General features: G+C 42.5%; 1 protein-coding gene across 4 annotated transcripts in view; it reads right to left on the reverse strand.

Moving 5' to 3' along the window:
- il1rapl1a (interleukin 1 receptor accessory protein-like 1a) overlaps positions 1 to 16,850 on the reverse strand; it is a 142,686-nt gene that overhangs the window by 35,120 nt on the left and 90,716 nt on the right. For all 4 annotated transcript variants that reach the window (XM_047601467.1, XM_047601465.1, XM_047601466.1 and 1 more), the window contains exon 6: positions 11,775 to 11,849. In XM_047601467.1, coding sequence (XP_047457423.1) covers positions 11,775 to 11,849 — 75 coding nt within the window. The remainder of the gene's footprint in view (positions 1 to 11,774; positions 11,850 to 16,850) is intronic.

A 16,850-nucleotide genomic window follows, 5' to 3' on the forward strand; every position in this document is an offset into this window, starting at 1 on the left:
TACAGTGAACATACCACAACCTTTGGAACAAAGTAACAAAAAAAATGTTCTTCTAAAGACACTGCTATGTTACATTCTCCCTCACAATATAACAACTTGCCACAACGAAAGCTTTTAGAGTTTTCCTAACACTGTGAGATGCAGCAGTTGGGTTAAGGGTTGACACTGTACAACAAACAGAGCCTTTATGCTTTGATTTGAATCAAGCGGCATATGTGCGAGCACCAGACTGAACAAGCATGTCTCCACTGTGCTCCTGAAATATACATGACGCGAGACACAATTCAAATAAGGCTGCAGACATAATGGCTTCTAAGATACCTCTTGAGAACAAAAGGTTCATCGTACACTGTTTTATCCAATGACACGACATATAGTCAGCTTCTCAATTTCACTGATAGAATTACAAAAATCAGATTAGAATAATAATTTTACTATGGTAAACAAAGCAGAGAAAGATTATGAGGGATGTTTTGAGCTGCTTTAATGAGGGAAAGAATATTTCAGGTAAGAGGGGACTGAATTGAAAGCAGTGATGGTAGTAGCAGGAGTTGGCTTGGTATATTGTTTTTATTTTCTCCCTGAGACAGTCAGGGAGCTTGAACCCCACGATCACAGTCTTTAAGACAGCAAGAAAGATATCTGTACTCCCAACCTTGCATGCATCACTGAATTTGGACCTGAGCATGTAAGGCTGCTGGTCATTTAAGATATTTTATAGATCGCAAGTATTAGCCCGCGTGTACAACAGGGGCCAAAGATACGTTGTTATTTCAGTTCTCATTTGACTTCACTGTGTCTTCATCAAATAGGTTTTGCCACTTGACTGATCCTAGACATACAGGTTTCAGGAGGTCTCTACCCGCTGCTGATCCACAATAAAAATCCAAACTCCCTTGCAGCCATTTAAAACTAAGGAAGCTACTCGGATGAATGGTTAAATGTCAAACAACAGTTGCCTTTTTCAGACTTTTTTCCCCCCATATGTTTGTGCCAGATGTTACCAATTTACATTTAAAACAGTTTTAGTTTTCTACGTACCTACACTACACTGCAATGTCCACAATTTCACTCTAGTTGAGGACCTTAGACTTAGTATTTTCTCTTTTCCACAGCCCGTCTCCATTCCAGAAAGTTAACCACAGTGCAGCATTTTTTAAAGAACCGACAAAACAGTATTAAACATTTAGCTGAGTCCTCACTCGAACCCATTTAGCGAGGCCTTTTGTTAAGGGCAGCTATGGCAGCGGGTATCAGACTTTCTCCGAAGCGAGCCTGTCTGCACCTCAGTGCTCTGTATCTTCGCCCTGAGGGGAGGTGTTTAGTGGGTGCGCGATGTCCTGTTCTATTGCAGGTGCGATGCGTGTAATGGCCCTGTTGTTGAGATCTGTTAGATTCGGTGTGGGGAGACCGATTCTTCTGGAAGCTGTGGTGGTTATGCGTGTGAATTTGGCCCTTGTTGTTAACAGATAACACGTAGCAGAAGCAGGTGGAATGGTACAGGAGTATGGCCCTGGATCATACTTTTATCTAGCAGCAGGCACTGGTGTGCTGGCTGAAGGTGAGTTCACTGTCCAGTGTTACCCCAAGGTATTTAAAACTGTTGGGATTCGTTTCCCTCTGGTCCAATGCTTGGTCACTGATGAGGATGAAGAGCTCAGGTGAGGGGGCATTGATTATAAGTTTGTTTGTTTTACACTGACATTGAGATGGAGGTAGTTATCCTTACACTGCTGAGTGAAGTGTGAGATCTTTGTCGTTATGCTGCCACTGTCCCTGTTCCAATATTTATATAAAATGCCAGTCACTGGATTCATGTCACTTTGTTGGGCATACAATTCTGCAGTTTGTGTGTTTAAAAAGCAACACACTTGCTCACATTATTTAATTTGATTACTTATATAATCAAATTACTGAAACCTTTAAATCTTTAAAAAACACACATAAGCAAAAAACTTACGAAACCACACTACAATAAAAAACTAAACAAAAAAAAAAAGTGTGAAAAGGGATTCGTTTCCTGCTGGTTGTTTGCCCTGGTAAAACAAATGTCAGTAAAGTGGACAACATTTTTTTAATGAACTATATGCAACAGTAAATACACCCACACACAAACGCATAAGACTCAGCCCCAGCTGCACGCTTATTGCCTAGTAACCCGAGAAGGGTTTTTTCTTTTTGTTTCAAGGGGAATAATTATTACCACGGAGGGTAGTTATTATGGAAAGTAAAGCTAGCACTTAAAATGCCTATTCCTCCATTGTTTAATACTAATAACCCATTTCAGGGGGTTGAAGAGAGTAGTTAGGGCAGGAAGGAAAAAGATGGGAGGAGGAGAGAAAGGAGAAGAAACTGCAAGGAGAGGCTAAAATAGCTAAAGGAAATGAGGCTTTCTTGTCCCCCCACTGGGCAAATTACAGTTAAAATGCTTATTTATTTTTTATTTCAAATTTACCACAGCTTTCTTTTATCCATAGCACTTTCCTAAAAAGTAAGTACTTAATTTCAGCTTGCTATACTTTCCCTTAACCACCTGTCACCCAGACTGGTACTGGCTGTGTTAACTTCTATTCTTCAAGAAAATAAATAAATAAATAAATAAAAAGTAGCCAATCATAGTCGATCCAATGTTTACAGTAATGACAAAATTGAAGATAGTTATCTGCCAATGTGTTTATTCATAACATTATGCAAATTATGCACAGTCCCTTCTATACTGCGCAAGCTGCTCCGGCTCTGCAGTAGATTTTGATTCTGCATGTGTGACTGCGTAGGGAAGGAGAGGGAGGGGAGGGAGGGAGGGATAGAGGGAGACTGGCAGAGGAAGAGAGCGGGGGAGAGAAAGGGAAACAAGAAAGACAAAGACAGAGAAAGTCCATTAACACACTTGTAAATGAGTCTCTGCTATTTACCCCATGCTGGGCCTCTCGAATTACTGACTGTGTTCAGGATGCAGATTGGAGATGGCAATTAAAGATGAGCCGTGTGCACAGGCAGAGCGCGGCGCGCGCACGCGCTGGCACGTGCGGAAAAAATGTACGCTCGCATACGCTCTCCCTTAGGCGGTAGTTTCGGCGGCAGATCTACTGATCTCCATAGCAACGTTGGCTGCCGTGGGCAATGGTGACATCATGAAGATTGATTGTCATAAAAGGCAAAAGTAGAGCGGTTAGAGGACAACGGTGACGGAGGTGTTAGCGAAAGTGCAAAAGTGCTCCTTGTTGGATGAGGCCGTGGCCTCAAGGCTGCGGGAGTCTGCGGTTAACTAAGAGCAGGCAACACAGTACGCGGAGGGCCTCAGCCGCTAAACACTTATCAGCAGCGATGATGGAGCGATCGGCTTATGTAACACAGAAAAAGAGAAGGAGTTGTTGTAGATAGCTCTCAGGGGTTCAAATGCTCAGTGTGGTCCATCTCTTTGCTGTTTATCCCTCCTCCTCTATTTCTCCCTTCTGTCTCCTTATCTTCTCCTGTCCGACTGCCTCCTCTCAACCCTCCTCCCTTGTCTCTCTTCACACCCCTGACAGATCTCCCTTTCTTTCTGCCAACTCTTTTACCCCCTCACTCAACACCAAAGCACGGTGACTAACTCCACCGTCCAGATACAGCCACCCGCCTCCCGGAAACATCAGAGACCCGAAGTTTTGAAGTTCAGTCTCGCCTCCTTTTTTTTTTTTTTTTTTTTTTAACCCCCCCCCCCCACCTCCCTCCACCCTCTCTAGTTTTTTTGGCACTTGTTTTTCTTCATTTTTCTGTTACGTAAGACAGACAGAAGTGGAGCAGGCTTCAAAGTGAATGGCAAAGCCGCCTTTTTCCCTGCTCGCTTTGCTGTTCATGCATGTCATTCCAGTGCCAGCTCCCTCCCCCCTCCCCTATCCATGCCATCACTCCCTCACTTCTTCAGCCGTCCTCCATCTTTTCCCGTTACTGTACATCCATCTCTTTCTGCTTACTGGGTCAGTTTTCCTGGCATTTTTTATGGGTGTTTTTGAGCTTTCTCCTTTAGATTATATCGCACATTGCCACTGCCATCTTTAACAAACATGGGGAGGTGTCAATCAGGTCATGGTATATCATTAAATAAAGGCAACTGGACTTGTAGGGTTTTGAGAAGACGTTTCAGCCGAGTCTCCACTTCTAAGAGACTGTAAGTACTCCTCCGTGCTCCTTTTCTTTGGTTATCTGTCAGTGAGATTGAGCATCAGACGCAGATGAGGTAAAAGCTACCATTACCCGAATCGCCCGTCTTCAAAGACATCCCTTGGCTTAAACATGGAAAAACATTAACCAATAACTCATGCAACACAAGTCCCCGGAGGGGCTGCCCGGATAATGGTTGTGTTATGAACGTCGACACATGTACACAGACACACACGGACTGGCTGACTGAATGAATGAATACACATACTGACAGTTGACATAAAAATTAGCTCAGGTCAGCAGATCTGTTGACCTTGTTGGGTCTGGACCTCGTGGCCCTGACACACAAAACTGCAATAAATACTGATACTTGTCAGCAGCCATTCCCAGCAGGATGCAGCCTGACTCAGGTACACATGGTGTTGACCTGGCCGCCAAATAGAGGCGTGTCATCAGCGTGTCATCAGTCCAGAAGTCACTATGTTGGAGACACTGACGGAAAAACAAAGCGCATGGACTGAAGTAGATCGTGGGAAATGGTGAATTATTGCCGTGTTTTTGGCTGTGAAAAGCATTTGGAATTTTATAGACTGCCAAAAGTTATTATAAGTCAGGGAGAACAATGCCAAAAGTCATCAGAGGGAAGGAGGTGCTTGTGGTTAGCTAAGCTAAACAAGGAATCTACCAGGCAAAAGTCTGGACGACATCTGTCCGGCCAATTTCTTGTCAGGTAACTGAAATGTTGAGAGGCAGCTTTACTGATTTTCTGATGTAATGATGATAGTATAAGCCACCACATAGCATGGCATTATTGTCTTATAACTGATTCTGACCTCATTTAATAGCCTGCTAGAGTACCAACACCGTTCTTAAAATGTAGAGCTAAAATCTGTTGTATTTCCCATTGTATTCCAGGTAAAAAGTCTGACCCAGGATGGGTTTCATCTGTAGGAATGACAGCAAAGATGATCTGAAGAAACAAGCAGCTTGACAGCTACTTGGTAGCTTCATATGAATTATATTATTATCATCACACTACAAAATTAGTTAAGAGATGCTGGCATCAACATTTCAATTACCTGACAAGAAACTGTCCAGATTTTTGCCTCGAAGAACCTGGTTCAGCTTCGTTAATCACAAACGCCTCCTTTCCCCTGATAACTTTTGGCATTGTTCTCCCTGATTTTTCTGGTACAGCCAAAAACATGGTAATAATTCACCATTTACCAAAACATACTTTAATCTGTACGCTTTGTTTACCTTGTCCCCTCAATGATTTACATGGTATGTTATCTTCAGGTTAAATGACAAATCTAAAATATATGAAGACCTTTAAAGTTAGCAAATGGGAAACCGGACCAAAAAACATTACCTTTGGACCCACAGACCCCCACTAAAAACATCCTGTTGCCAGACATTAGGCAGGAGGCCATACTGTTATGCCTGATCGGTTATAAAGTGAGAAAATGAAACATTCAGTATTTTGCTTTCCTTTCCTTTTTTGGACTGTCACCCTGTTCCCTTTTGCTATCAGAGAAAAAGTAACCCAAATCCTAAGAGAAAGCGCACTTAATGGGAGACATCACTGATTCACTGGACTGGACAGCAGGTCAGAAAGCCTTTTCTCACTGACTGCCTCAGATTTAACAAGCTGTATTGGCCATTGATGATAAAGTCTATTAAAACCAACAGCGCTAGAAACATCGCTTAAGTGTCAGCTGCTTAAAGACAATGCCTCACAGGCCAAAGTCAGCTTGGTGCCTCAGACAGAAAAATAATAGCTTGGAATAATCAAGTGTGGGTTCACATTTTTCGTGCATCTCCTTACGGCCTCACTGTCTGCATCGAGTAATTTCAGGGCAGCAATAAACAAACTGCTGAATATGATGCACAGTGGGGTGTTGTGTTTGCCTTTATTGCATGCTACGTGGTGCTCTGCACCGTTTAAACTTTCTCATTTCCCTCCCTTCCCCGTTCTCTCTTTCCTGTTAGGCATGTGTAGACGCGCTGTTAGTTCATTTATCATACCGCAGTCTCCTGCTCTCAGCCCCAGACTCGGTGATTAATGACGACCGTTCAGACACTTAAACATTTAGCTTTGTTTCGCTGACACGCTACTTACCATATCGGTCACCAAGGGTTACTTAACGCTGGGTCACTGTGGGACTGCAACCAAGCAGAATGAGTGTCAGCAGTGTGACCTTTAAGGACTCTCCGCAAGTTTCTTTCTTGTCCGTGTGAATATAAATATGTCGTTCTTCATGGAAAATTAATGTAACTAAAGAGACGCCCAACTCAGGCAAGATATACTGTGCTTCTGCACAGCTGTTGAAAGTTACTAGCTGATTTTCTCAAGCACTATGATTTTCAGGTACTTTATACTTCTCCAATAAAATTCAAAGGAAATTATATTCCTTTACCTTTGTTGTGTTAGTAAAATGGTTTAAAAAAAATATTATACAATAATATACACAAATGAGGTGTAACATTATGGCCACCTTCCCAATATTGTTTTAAATTCTTTTAGGAATTTTTACTCACAGAATAGACATGGGCCTTCTGAAGGTGTCCTGTGGTATCTGGAAATAGGATGTTGTTAGTGTGGGTCTCTTGGTCCTATGGGTTGAGGGGAGGGGCCTCTGCGGATCAGGTTTGCATCCCACAGATACTTGATTAGTTTGGGAGCAAGTGAATTTGGAGGCAACATCTTGTGGTGTTTCACATGTTTTCTGAGTTGTTTTGAACCGTTTTCATGTGCGTTGGGCTGCATCCTGCTGGGGATGGCTGCTGCCATCAAGGAGTGTCATTACTATGTAGTGGGTGGGGTAACATAATGAAGAATGCCAGGTCCAAAAGTTTCCCAGGAGAACACTGAATTGTCTCATGATGATCAGTGTTATTTACTTCTCCTCGTCATAATACTGTAGCTGATCGAGACAAGGACCATTCTGCATTTTAAGTACTTTACTTTTGATCCTTCAAGTCTATTTTGATCTCAGTGCTGTCGGAATCACATTCAAATAAGTTAATGCTTTCACCTGTGGCAATTTCCATTTTGTCTTGTAACTTGAACTTATACTTCTCCTATCTCTGCTTATTCAATTATACTTTCAATAGAGCCCTTTTCCATCAGATGATCAATGTGACACAAACATGTAAAGGCACAACTGCGACTCTGAGCGACTCTTTCACGCACGTTTGAGCTCAAGAAAGAAATGTGACAGGAACTGAGGTGAGAGGAGCTCAAAATGTCGCGTCTACGTGAAGGGATGAAAGAACACATTTGTGTGGGTGTATAATAGATGGAGAGAGAAAGGCAGAAAGAGACAGAGAGTAATTTAATGAAATGACTCTCGGTTGACCTTTTGTAACTCTCCAGAGCAATGTCAAATTCAATTTCACCCTTCTCCATTGGAAGGTGACATGTTTGTTGTCACAGCTATGTGTTCGCGCTTAAGGATGCCCTCGACATTCTGTGGGATGCTCAATCCCCAAAAGCAAGCAGTGGTTTGAGAAGAGAGGGGAAGAGAGGCAAGGGATGTACAAACAGATGAAACGAAGAGCGATGAGGAATATGGATCGGAGGAAGAAGAAGGATTATATGATTTACATGGTATGTTATCTTCAGGTTAAATGACAAATCTAAAATATGTGAAGGCCTTTAAAGTTCGCAAACGGCAAACGCGATCACAAAAACATTACTTTTGGATATTGTTTGTTTTCCCTACTGCTTTATTGATCGATCAGGGCCTCTGCTTCACCTAATGAATCAGTCAAAGTAGTGTCTGTGAAAGTTTTCAGTCATCCAGGTCCAGGTGGTATATTTAAAAGCGTTAAAGCACGTTAATGAGTTGTCCAGCTTCTTCACGACTTTTCACCGCTCATCCAGGTACCAAGACCTGACGAAGCGACTTGCATTAGCACATACTGTGAAGGTTCTCGGTCATCCAGGTCAGGTTGATCCAAAAGTCAACTGGACTTGCAGAGTTGAGGGAAGATGTTTCGCCGCTCATCCGAGCAGCTTCTTCAGTTCCAGCTGCCTTTTTTTAGACGCCTTAAGAGTCGTCAGAGCAGTAGACGCATTAATAAATGTCTATGGATGGTGTAAGTTAAAGTGAACAACCTTTGATTTCTGACGGTTTCTTGGCAGGTTCACAGAAACACAGTAGTCATAGTAACATGAGACAGAAATAGTTGAATACCCCCCTTATTATGTGGAACTTTAAGTGACTTTTGTGGCGGTGGCTCTATGGCAGAGCGGGATTTACACTAATCACAGGGTTGATGGCTCACTTCAAGGCCTATACACATGCACATGTAACTTGGGAAATGCACTGAACCTGAAGATGCTTTCCATGGCAGGCGAGCACCTTGCACGGCATCAATGTGTGTGGAACATTGAGAGCATCACAAAGGTAGAAAAGATCTAAGCGCCAACCATCAACCATTCTTGGAGGGCCAGAAAAAGACCCGCTGCTTTGCATGTTCAAGTCGTGGTCAGGTCGATAACTGTGCAAGTTAAGACAGCTTGGACAGTTTATTCAACACTTACAGTACTTGTAACATCAACCCTAACTGACTGTAACTGACTATAACACCTGCTACATCTCTTTTTGGTGTCAAACTGTCGGCCTGTTTCTCTGAGCTTTTCAAAAACATATTGCTGGAATACTTGCTAAATTGTGAACGTCAGCATCTATTAGTGTCAGTCCATCATAGAGAACATGTGCGGGGCCGTGTGCGTGCCCATCTTGAAGTGTAGTAGTATAGAAGTTGTCTCCCTCCTGTTGCCCATCCTCTGCTGTTGGGGCCCTGCTCTCTGAAATAATGGATTCTAATTCGTTTCCACAAGAGTGCACCCATCTGCTGGCTTTGGGGGACAGTAAAATCCTCTATCAGTTACAATTATACCACGGTTGCCGGGGACAGCACTGCAAGCGTGTGTGTGACCTATCTAGCCCAAGCAGTGCAGGGGTTTGAGAATATCTGCAAGTGTGTGTGTGTGTGTGTGTGTGTGTGTGTGTGTGTGTGTGTGTGTGTGTGTGTGTGTGTGTGTGCTGGAGAGGGAGAGCTAGCGACGCTCGGAGTGAAGTGCTGCGTAAGTGTGAGCTGAATCCCACCCTCTGAGAAAGCGAATCATGACAAACCATACAGAGGGAATCGAACACCGAGCCGGTGAGCCTGTTTTTTGTTTTTTTTTTTGGTGCCACATGTAAAGTCACATACTGTAAGTGTGCGTCATTTTTGTGTGGTTTCCTCTCACACACCCCAGCACTTAGACTCAAGCTGCACCTAGCAGTGTGAATCATCCTTCATCTCTGAAAGAATTAAAAGTGGATTTTACCAACTCACCACTGGGGGACAGCAGTAAATCTGGCAAAAGAATAACTGTATGCCTACTGAAAAAAATAAATAAATAAAAAAATAAAACACAAAAAAGCATCCATCCTACACAACCTTTACTTTCTCTCCTTTAGAAGCTACGCCGAAAATGTCAAGTTGTCCAAAAGTAATATTTGTGGCGTAAAACAAGCTGTTGTACAGTCTCACATCCCCAAGGATACCTGAAGCCCTGAACCAGACTCGTGTGGTGAGGGCTACACACACACACACACACACACACACACAATGCTATTTGCTGGTGGCATTTGGGGTTTAAAGTGTGAAGTCCTGTAAGACAGCATCTGTAGCGGTGGGATTTTAGCCCTTCAATAGAATGAGACACAGTAGCAGAGACAGACAAGTAGAGGAGACCTGAGGAGACAATGGAAAGGGCTCTTTCACAAAAGCACCTCAGAGACAAACAAACTCCCTCATGCCCTGTCTCCGTTTCCCTCTCAACAATCCTCTCTTTTCAGTCCTCTCGCCTACATGGCCACTTTGATGCCTCTCGCTTTCAATCCCATGCTTTCTCATCCACTTCTGTGGTTTAATCTCTGCATCATCCTCTTTGACTTTCCGCTACATCTCCGCTGTGTGTCTTCTCCCAGAGTTTACGTAACATATGTGTTTTATTTATTTATGCCTGCCTGCCTGCCTGCCTTACGTGGTGCGGAGAGAGAGCCGTGATGGAGGCTGTCTGAGACCTGCACTGGTTGCACCAGCAGAGGAGATAAAGTGGGTCTACGTTTCCCGGCAGTGGTGCAGATTTATCTCTCTGCTTACGGCTCTGGTTTTACTGCCCATCCACCAGCCTCCGCTGGGTGCTGTGTCTTTTTTTTTTCCCTCTCTCCCTCCCTCTATTTCCCACTTGCCATGAGGGACCAACCTCTTTCTGTGCACGTTCGGGCGACTATAAATCTGCCACATTGCTCCATAAAGCTGCTTAGGGCATGGCTCAACAAATATTAAGGAAGAAGAGAATAAATAAATAAAGTTAAATAAAAGAGGAACTCTCGTGTGAAGGCAGAGACAACTTTTCTGCACACAAAATGGAGCCCTGTAAAATATTTACCTCGGTGTCTCTGTGCTTTAGACACTACATAGGGAGTCTGTGGGGGCTCACACACAACAGCACTTTATCGCTTTCCCCTCCGCCTTTCTTGTTACTCTCTTTTTTTTCAACTGTTAAAATTTTGTGTACCAAACCACTTTACATACCTAGGCAATTTCTCTCTATGGCTCTGGATTTAGTTTAGCTACATCAGTATAATGTAGTAATCTGAGGCTTAGTGACACTCTCAAACCAGGGGCGAAGGATTTCCCTCTTTGCAGATTTAGTTCATTCTACCTTCTCACAACTTTTTTTTTTCCAAAATGCACATTTAGCACACGCACATACATATAAGCCGACACATTCGCGTTGCAAACACAGGAAAGAACCGGCACAATTGCGAGACATTCTGAAGGGGGAAGCCAACCCTTTTCCTCAAAATTTCTGTGGAATCGAGACAAATGACGCAAATGGCTGAAGGGCCCACATTATGCAACCCGTTCAGGCATGGGTGTGAGCCGACTGACATGCGAGACTGTGCCTGTCAGTTTATCAACAGCAGCAATTTTTCACTCTTGATCAGCCAAGCGTGGAGGCATTTTAAATGAACTACCTGCATTCCAGTAGCATCAGATGGCGGACAAAAGGCAACTGCTCAGTGAGTCGTTGCACCTTCTTTTGTCTTTCCCTCACACACTCGTGCGATCCCGCTCTGCTTCCCAGACCTCTCGGCCCTGTCCGATCGCCTTCACCGCGACACGCATTAGCCATTCACAGAGAAATCAAGCAATATGCTGTCACAGAAAAAACAAAAAATAAGCCACACACATATATACACCCCCTCACGCACACATGCACACACGGTGGGACCATCGCGACCCCGCGTCAAAGAAGACAAACAACGGCGACAGAAAGCGGCCGGCTCTCCATGTGGCGAGCCGGCGCATGGAACCCTGGCACCATATGGGCTCGCCATTGTTGACAAAACAGCCTCAGGGACGTTGGCACCCGCCATTAGCATATACGGCAACATTTTACAACAGTTTGCCTTCTCTTTTGTTGTTTCTGCGACATCGCACATCTGTATTCAATGCGCGGACGGGTGTTGGAAAGGATCTGCAAAATCATCGATTTCCTGTCAAATTGAAATGGCACGGACACCACTGAATGCACCCGATAGAAAATGATGTGATGATCTTACCTAGCTGCAGCTCCATGTTGCTAATCTTGTTTTCCGAGGGAAACAGGATCTTTGGCGGTTTGTCGGTCAACGGAGCTGGAAAGGAAAAGAGACGCAGCTTAAATGTGATTTACTTATGATTTAGTACAAGAAACACAGGCAAACTGTCTTTAAGGAACTGTGAGGATTTTTTTCTTTTAGTTTGTTCAGACCGTCCTTCTGTACATTACAGAGATTCCTTAGCATTAGTCACTGGTCTTTCACTTGCTTTTTTTCCTGGTCACTAACATCTTTTCATGACCCTCTTCAGAGAAAATAAATGCTCAGCCCCTTTACATCAGTCCTTGTTCCTCTTACGCTCCCATTCGCTACCTCTTTGCGGCTCTCTGGTGTCTACATTTCCATTCATCAGATTTACCTTTAAACGTGAATGAATCACTACTTCACGAAGACCGTGCCATCATTTAATCTGCTTTGGACTTTGAAGAGCCATGAGGTGCACGTGTGCCGCAGTGAGAGGGAGCAGCTGATGCTCTAATGATGCTAATCATCCATACGGTGGATGTCAGACCTGCTGCTCAAGTCCTTCCTCTGGGAATTGCCAGAACATGCAGCGGTTTTATTGTTGTTAAAAGCGTTTGTGTGTTCAGCAAGAAAGGCCGCGCTCTTTAGGGTTAGAGGCCTGTGAGAACAGAAAGGGGCCCTTGTATGTACATGACTAAAAAGCACCAAGTTGGGAAAGAAAAGGAGAGGCCATGGCTACGTGTTCGATATCGTGACGTGCTTGATCTCCCGCTGAGAGACAATACAAATACAACCTCTGCATCTGAACGTTTCTCGTTCTCCTACTAAGCCCTCACACATGCTTAAGGATGAGAGTTGCTGAGAACCGTGACTTGATGCTGCTGGAGAAAATTGTGGGGTTTAGTGTGTTGCTCAAAAACGCTTCAGCATATTTGAAATGGAATCAAGAAGATAATTTTCAACAATGAGTCTGGTTTCTTTAGTGTGGTCCTCAGTAAAATACTGCACAGTACATATTTAAAAAAGAAAGAGCTTATAATGTGTATATTTTATGGGAATAAGTTTACAAGTAGCACATAATGTGTACGTTTTTAGATTAGGTAAAGATATACTTTATAATGAATCCAAAATCAGTTTGTCTGTGTGAGTGCATTTAATTTAGACCTCACCACCTCATTCATGCAAACGCTAACTAGTACGAGTTGGATCAGAAAAGGAAAGCGTACCAAGAGAATAAATTCAAGTGGGAAAAACAAATTGAGTCTCCCACGGCCAGACTGTAAATCCATGTGCGTTAACAGCTGCTGTTTTTCTTGCGTAGACCTTCCTCTAATCTGGAAATCACACCTTTGCACACCAAGGCGCTTGGATATCTCCCACCATGTTAAACCACAATGCTGCCTTGCTGAATGCACACCGTTGTATTCTACAGATGCATTTATTTTCTGTTTTCACAAATTGCAATTACACTGTTCTTGATCACATACAGTAGATTTCACATACATATTCTATTTAAGTATGAAATTCATACAGAACATGATTTAAAAATAACAACTTTCTTTATGGCGCAGCAGGAACAAAAAGTCTTGTACTTCATTACGCACTTCTTCTTCCACAGTTATATAATTACCTCCTGTGCTCTTAACTCTCACTTGGTAACTCTCACTCTCTGATTTTAACAGTAAGATTTGGTGATCCACTTATTCAAGCCTTTGTTGCTATGCCATGATATCCCAAGGAAAAACTATGACATATTAAAAAACAGAACAATCATTATTTTTCAGCAGCATGACATGTTTGATATCCCCACAGATATTAGAATTTGTTTTTCTGTATCAAAATAAGTGCAATTAAACAGGCTTGCTGTGCAGTATAATTTATACGACAGAAGTGACACCGACCACCAGACACTTCAGTATAGCATATATAAAATATGTATAATGGCTTATTCAGTCCAGTTTATAGCCATGTGCACTCAACTGAGACGTTTCCTTACAATGTCCTCACATGACCCCCGGTCTCACATGAAAGTGCTCTAACAAGCTGTTTGAAAGCCCTTCTCTGCTTTGGTGCCTGCGTTCAGGAGATAGAAGGAAGTGATGTTGCTGAGTTAACTCCTTCCACCTTGGAGGGCGACATACCTTTACCAGGCACTGGTCTTTATAATACAAATACAACCCACAGCTCTTTTTTTTTTTTCTGAAATTTCCGTGTGACGCATTGAGCTTCTTCTGTGATGCTAATAGATGCAACACTGCGTTTAATTCCTGATGCATTTCATTTAGTGGAGTTGAAGGACAGAACTTTTAGGTTCAGTAACAGCATTGTTCACATACTGTACATGTGGTTAGAAAGATATTTGTAGCTTTATTTAGGTGGAGTTTTTCAAATAGAGAATAAAGATTTGTAAATGAGTCTGTGATCCATAAAAACAAAGACTGTTCATTTTTGGCTTGGCAGATGTTTTTTTCCCCATAAATAACCCAGGATGTGAAGCACCTTAAGAGATTCACTGTCATGATATTGTGCTTTTCGCATCTTTTCTTATCCAGGTTGGTTTCTTGTTTTTTGTTCTTGTTTGTAATCATTGAGTTAATTTCTTTTTCATTTTCTTTCTTTGTCTCACCTAATTTCTGTGACTATGCTCACCTGTAATATGTGTGTGCGGGCTTTTTTTTTTTTTTTGATTGGATTTCACTTATTCTGGATTTTACCTGCTATCCCTGCAGAACCTTTTGTTCTTTACTTTTAATCATTAAAATGACTTTGAGTGGCTCATCCTGTCTCTCCTGACTGTGTGTCTTGCACTTGCATCCTACCTCCTAGCTACACTGGAGACAGTTAAGACATTGAACAGAGTTAAGTCTTGCAAAGTGCTTGGATTAAGGTTGATAACATATTTAAGAACTCACAGAGCTGCCAGAAAAAGGTGTAGTCATGTGAGGCCACAGAGACCCAAATGGTTTTGGTCTGAAGACGGTTTGTGCTCGGATGTGAAGCACCTGCTGGTATGTAAATATGGAGCACAGTGACATCTATGAGAGGGGCGGTCACGGGCTTTTAGGCACAACTGTTTGTACTGTTAATAGGTGATCACACAGCACAAATTACATTGGATACTGATACAATTTTAATTACTTATCAGACTGCTATACATAATTACACAATGGGTGATCCTATAGCTAATTATGCACCAGGCAAACAAATGAGGACAAGCTGTGTACGGGACACAAGAGGAGAAGCAGATGTGTTAAGGAGGACACAGATAGGAGGCAAGCATCAGTAGACGGAGAGGCAGAGCTGGCGAAAAGGAAAAAAAAAAAGAAAAAGAAATTTATAAAGCTAAAGTGAAGCAGTCACGAAACACGCAGGCCCTCGTTTGGCATGCTACACTTGCTTCTGAAAATCTCATTATCTTAATTACCACTCCTTTATGGGAAATACATCAATTATCACGGTTCGCATGGGGGACACCATTTAAAATGTGGAGGATTGGGAACAACTCGTAACAAAGGAAAGAGTCTTTGCTGGCCATTATTAGAGACCAGTCAACCTAAAGTACAAAGTCACTTAAACATGGTAAACAACAAATTCATGGCGGGTGAACAGTTGTGAGAACATCATGAGACCAGAAATAGATGCCTCTGTATCTTATTTTTAAAATACATGTGCAATGCAATCTAAAAATCAATTTCCGCTGATTTTTTTTTTCTTGCGTTTGGTGTCTGGAAAGAATTTATTTCACCCAACCAGCTTGAAACTTACCTCAGACATTACAAAAGCAAACTGTGCTGCTACTAATGCAAATATAATGTCGAATTAGATTGATGACAGAATGACCTCAAATAAGCTTGACTAAACAAAATGGAGTGTAAAGACTGAGCAAAACTTACTGTAGCTGCTAACATGAAATATCTTCAGTCTGCAAAATCTGTAGTTGGTTTAAAAGAAATTAGGCTAATACCCTATTAGCCAGGTAATCATTTATTCTCTCTCATTTTTCAGTGCAGTAACATCCTTTGCTCCCAACTTGAAACCAAATATGTCCAATGGGTCTTAGCAATATGCACAGGTTCCCTTACTCCTCCAGAAACTTGAAATCTTAATTCAATGAGAGAAACCTGTTTCTGGTGGCCTGCTAGACATAGACATGCACAAACCAATGTGTTCTATCAGGTTGAGGTCAGGAATCTGTGCAGATCAGTCAAGATCTTCCACACCAAACTCCCTCATCTATGTCTTTATGAACGTTACTTTGGGCACTGGTGCACAAACATGTTGGAACAGGAAGGGGACATCCCCAAACTGTTTCCACAAAGTTGGGGACATGGAATTGTCCAAAATCTCTTGGTATGCTGAAGCATTCAGAGTTCCTTTCATTGGAACTAAGGGGCCAAGTGCAGCTCCTGAAAAACGAGCTAACACCATGAACCCCCCTCCACCAAACTTCACACTTGGCACAATGCAGTGAGACAATTATCGTTCTCCTGTCAGACCCAGATTGGTCCATCAAATTGCCAGATGGAGAAGTGTGATTCATCACTCTAGAGTCCAGTGGTGGCGTGTTTTACACCACTGCATCCAATGCTTTGCATTGCACTTGGTGATGCATGGCTTGGATGCAGCTGCTCGTCTGTCGAAAACCCATTCTATGAAGCTCTGTACGCACTGTTCTTGCGCTAATCTGAAGGCCACATGAACCATTTTTTATAAGAGCACTGACAGTTGACTGTGGAATATTTAGTAATAATGATAATAATACATTTTATTTATTTATAGGCGCCTTTCAAAACATGCAAGGATATCATACAGAGTAAGACAGGGTTTAAAATACATTACAGGCATCAAAGGCATTGAAAAAACTACAAGACACTGAAGAGATAAGTGCAGATAAACAGACAAAAGGTTTGGTTAAAAGGGGATATAAAAAAAAAATCCAGAGAGAATGACAGCCAGTTTGGGGAGGCTTGATGGAACAGGTGGGTTTTGAGATGGGATTTAGAAATAGTCAACGTGTCAATGTTACAGATGTTGGGTGGAAGGGAATTCCAGAGGTGGGTGGGAGGAACGGCT

The sequence above is a fragment of the Mugil cephalus genome, chromosome 12 (assembly GCF_022458985.1).
Source record: "Mugil cephalus isolate CIBA_MC_2020 chromosome 12, CIBA_Mcephalus_1.1, whole genome shotgun sequence".
Classification (NCBI taxonomy): Eukaryota; Metazoa; Chordata; class Actinopteri; order Mugiliformes; family Mugilidae; genus Mugil; species Mugil cephalus.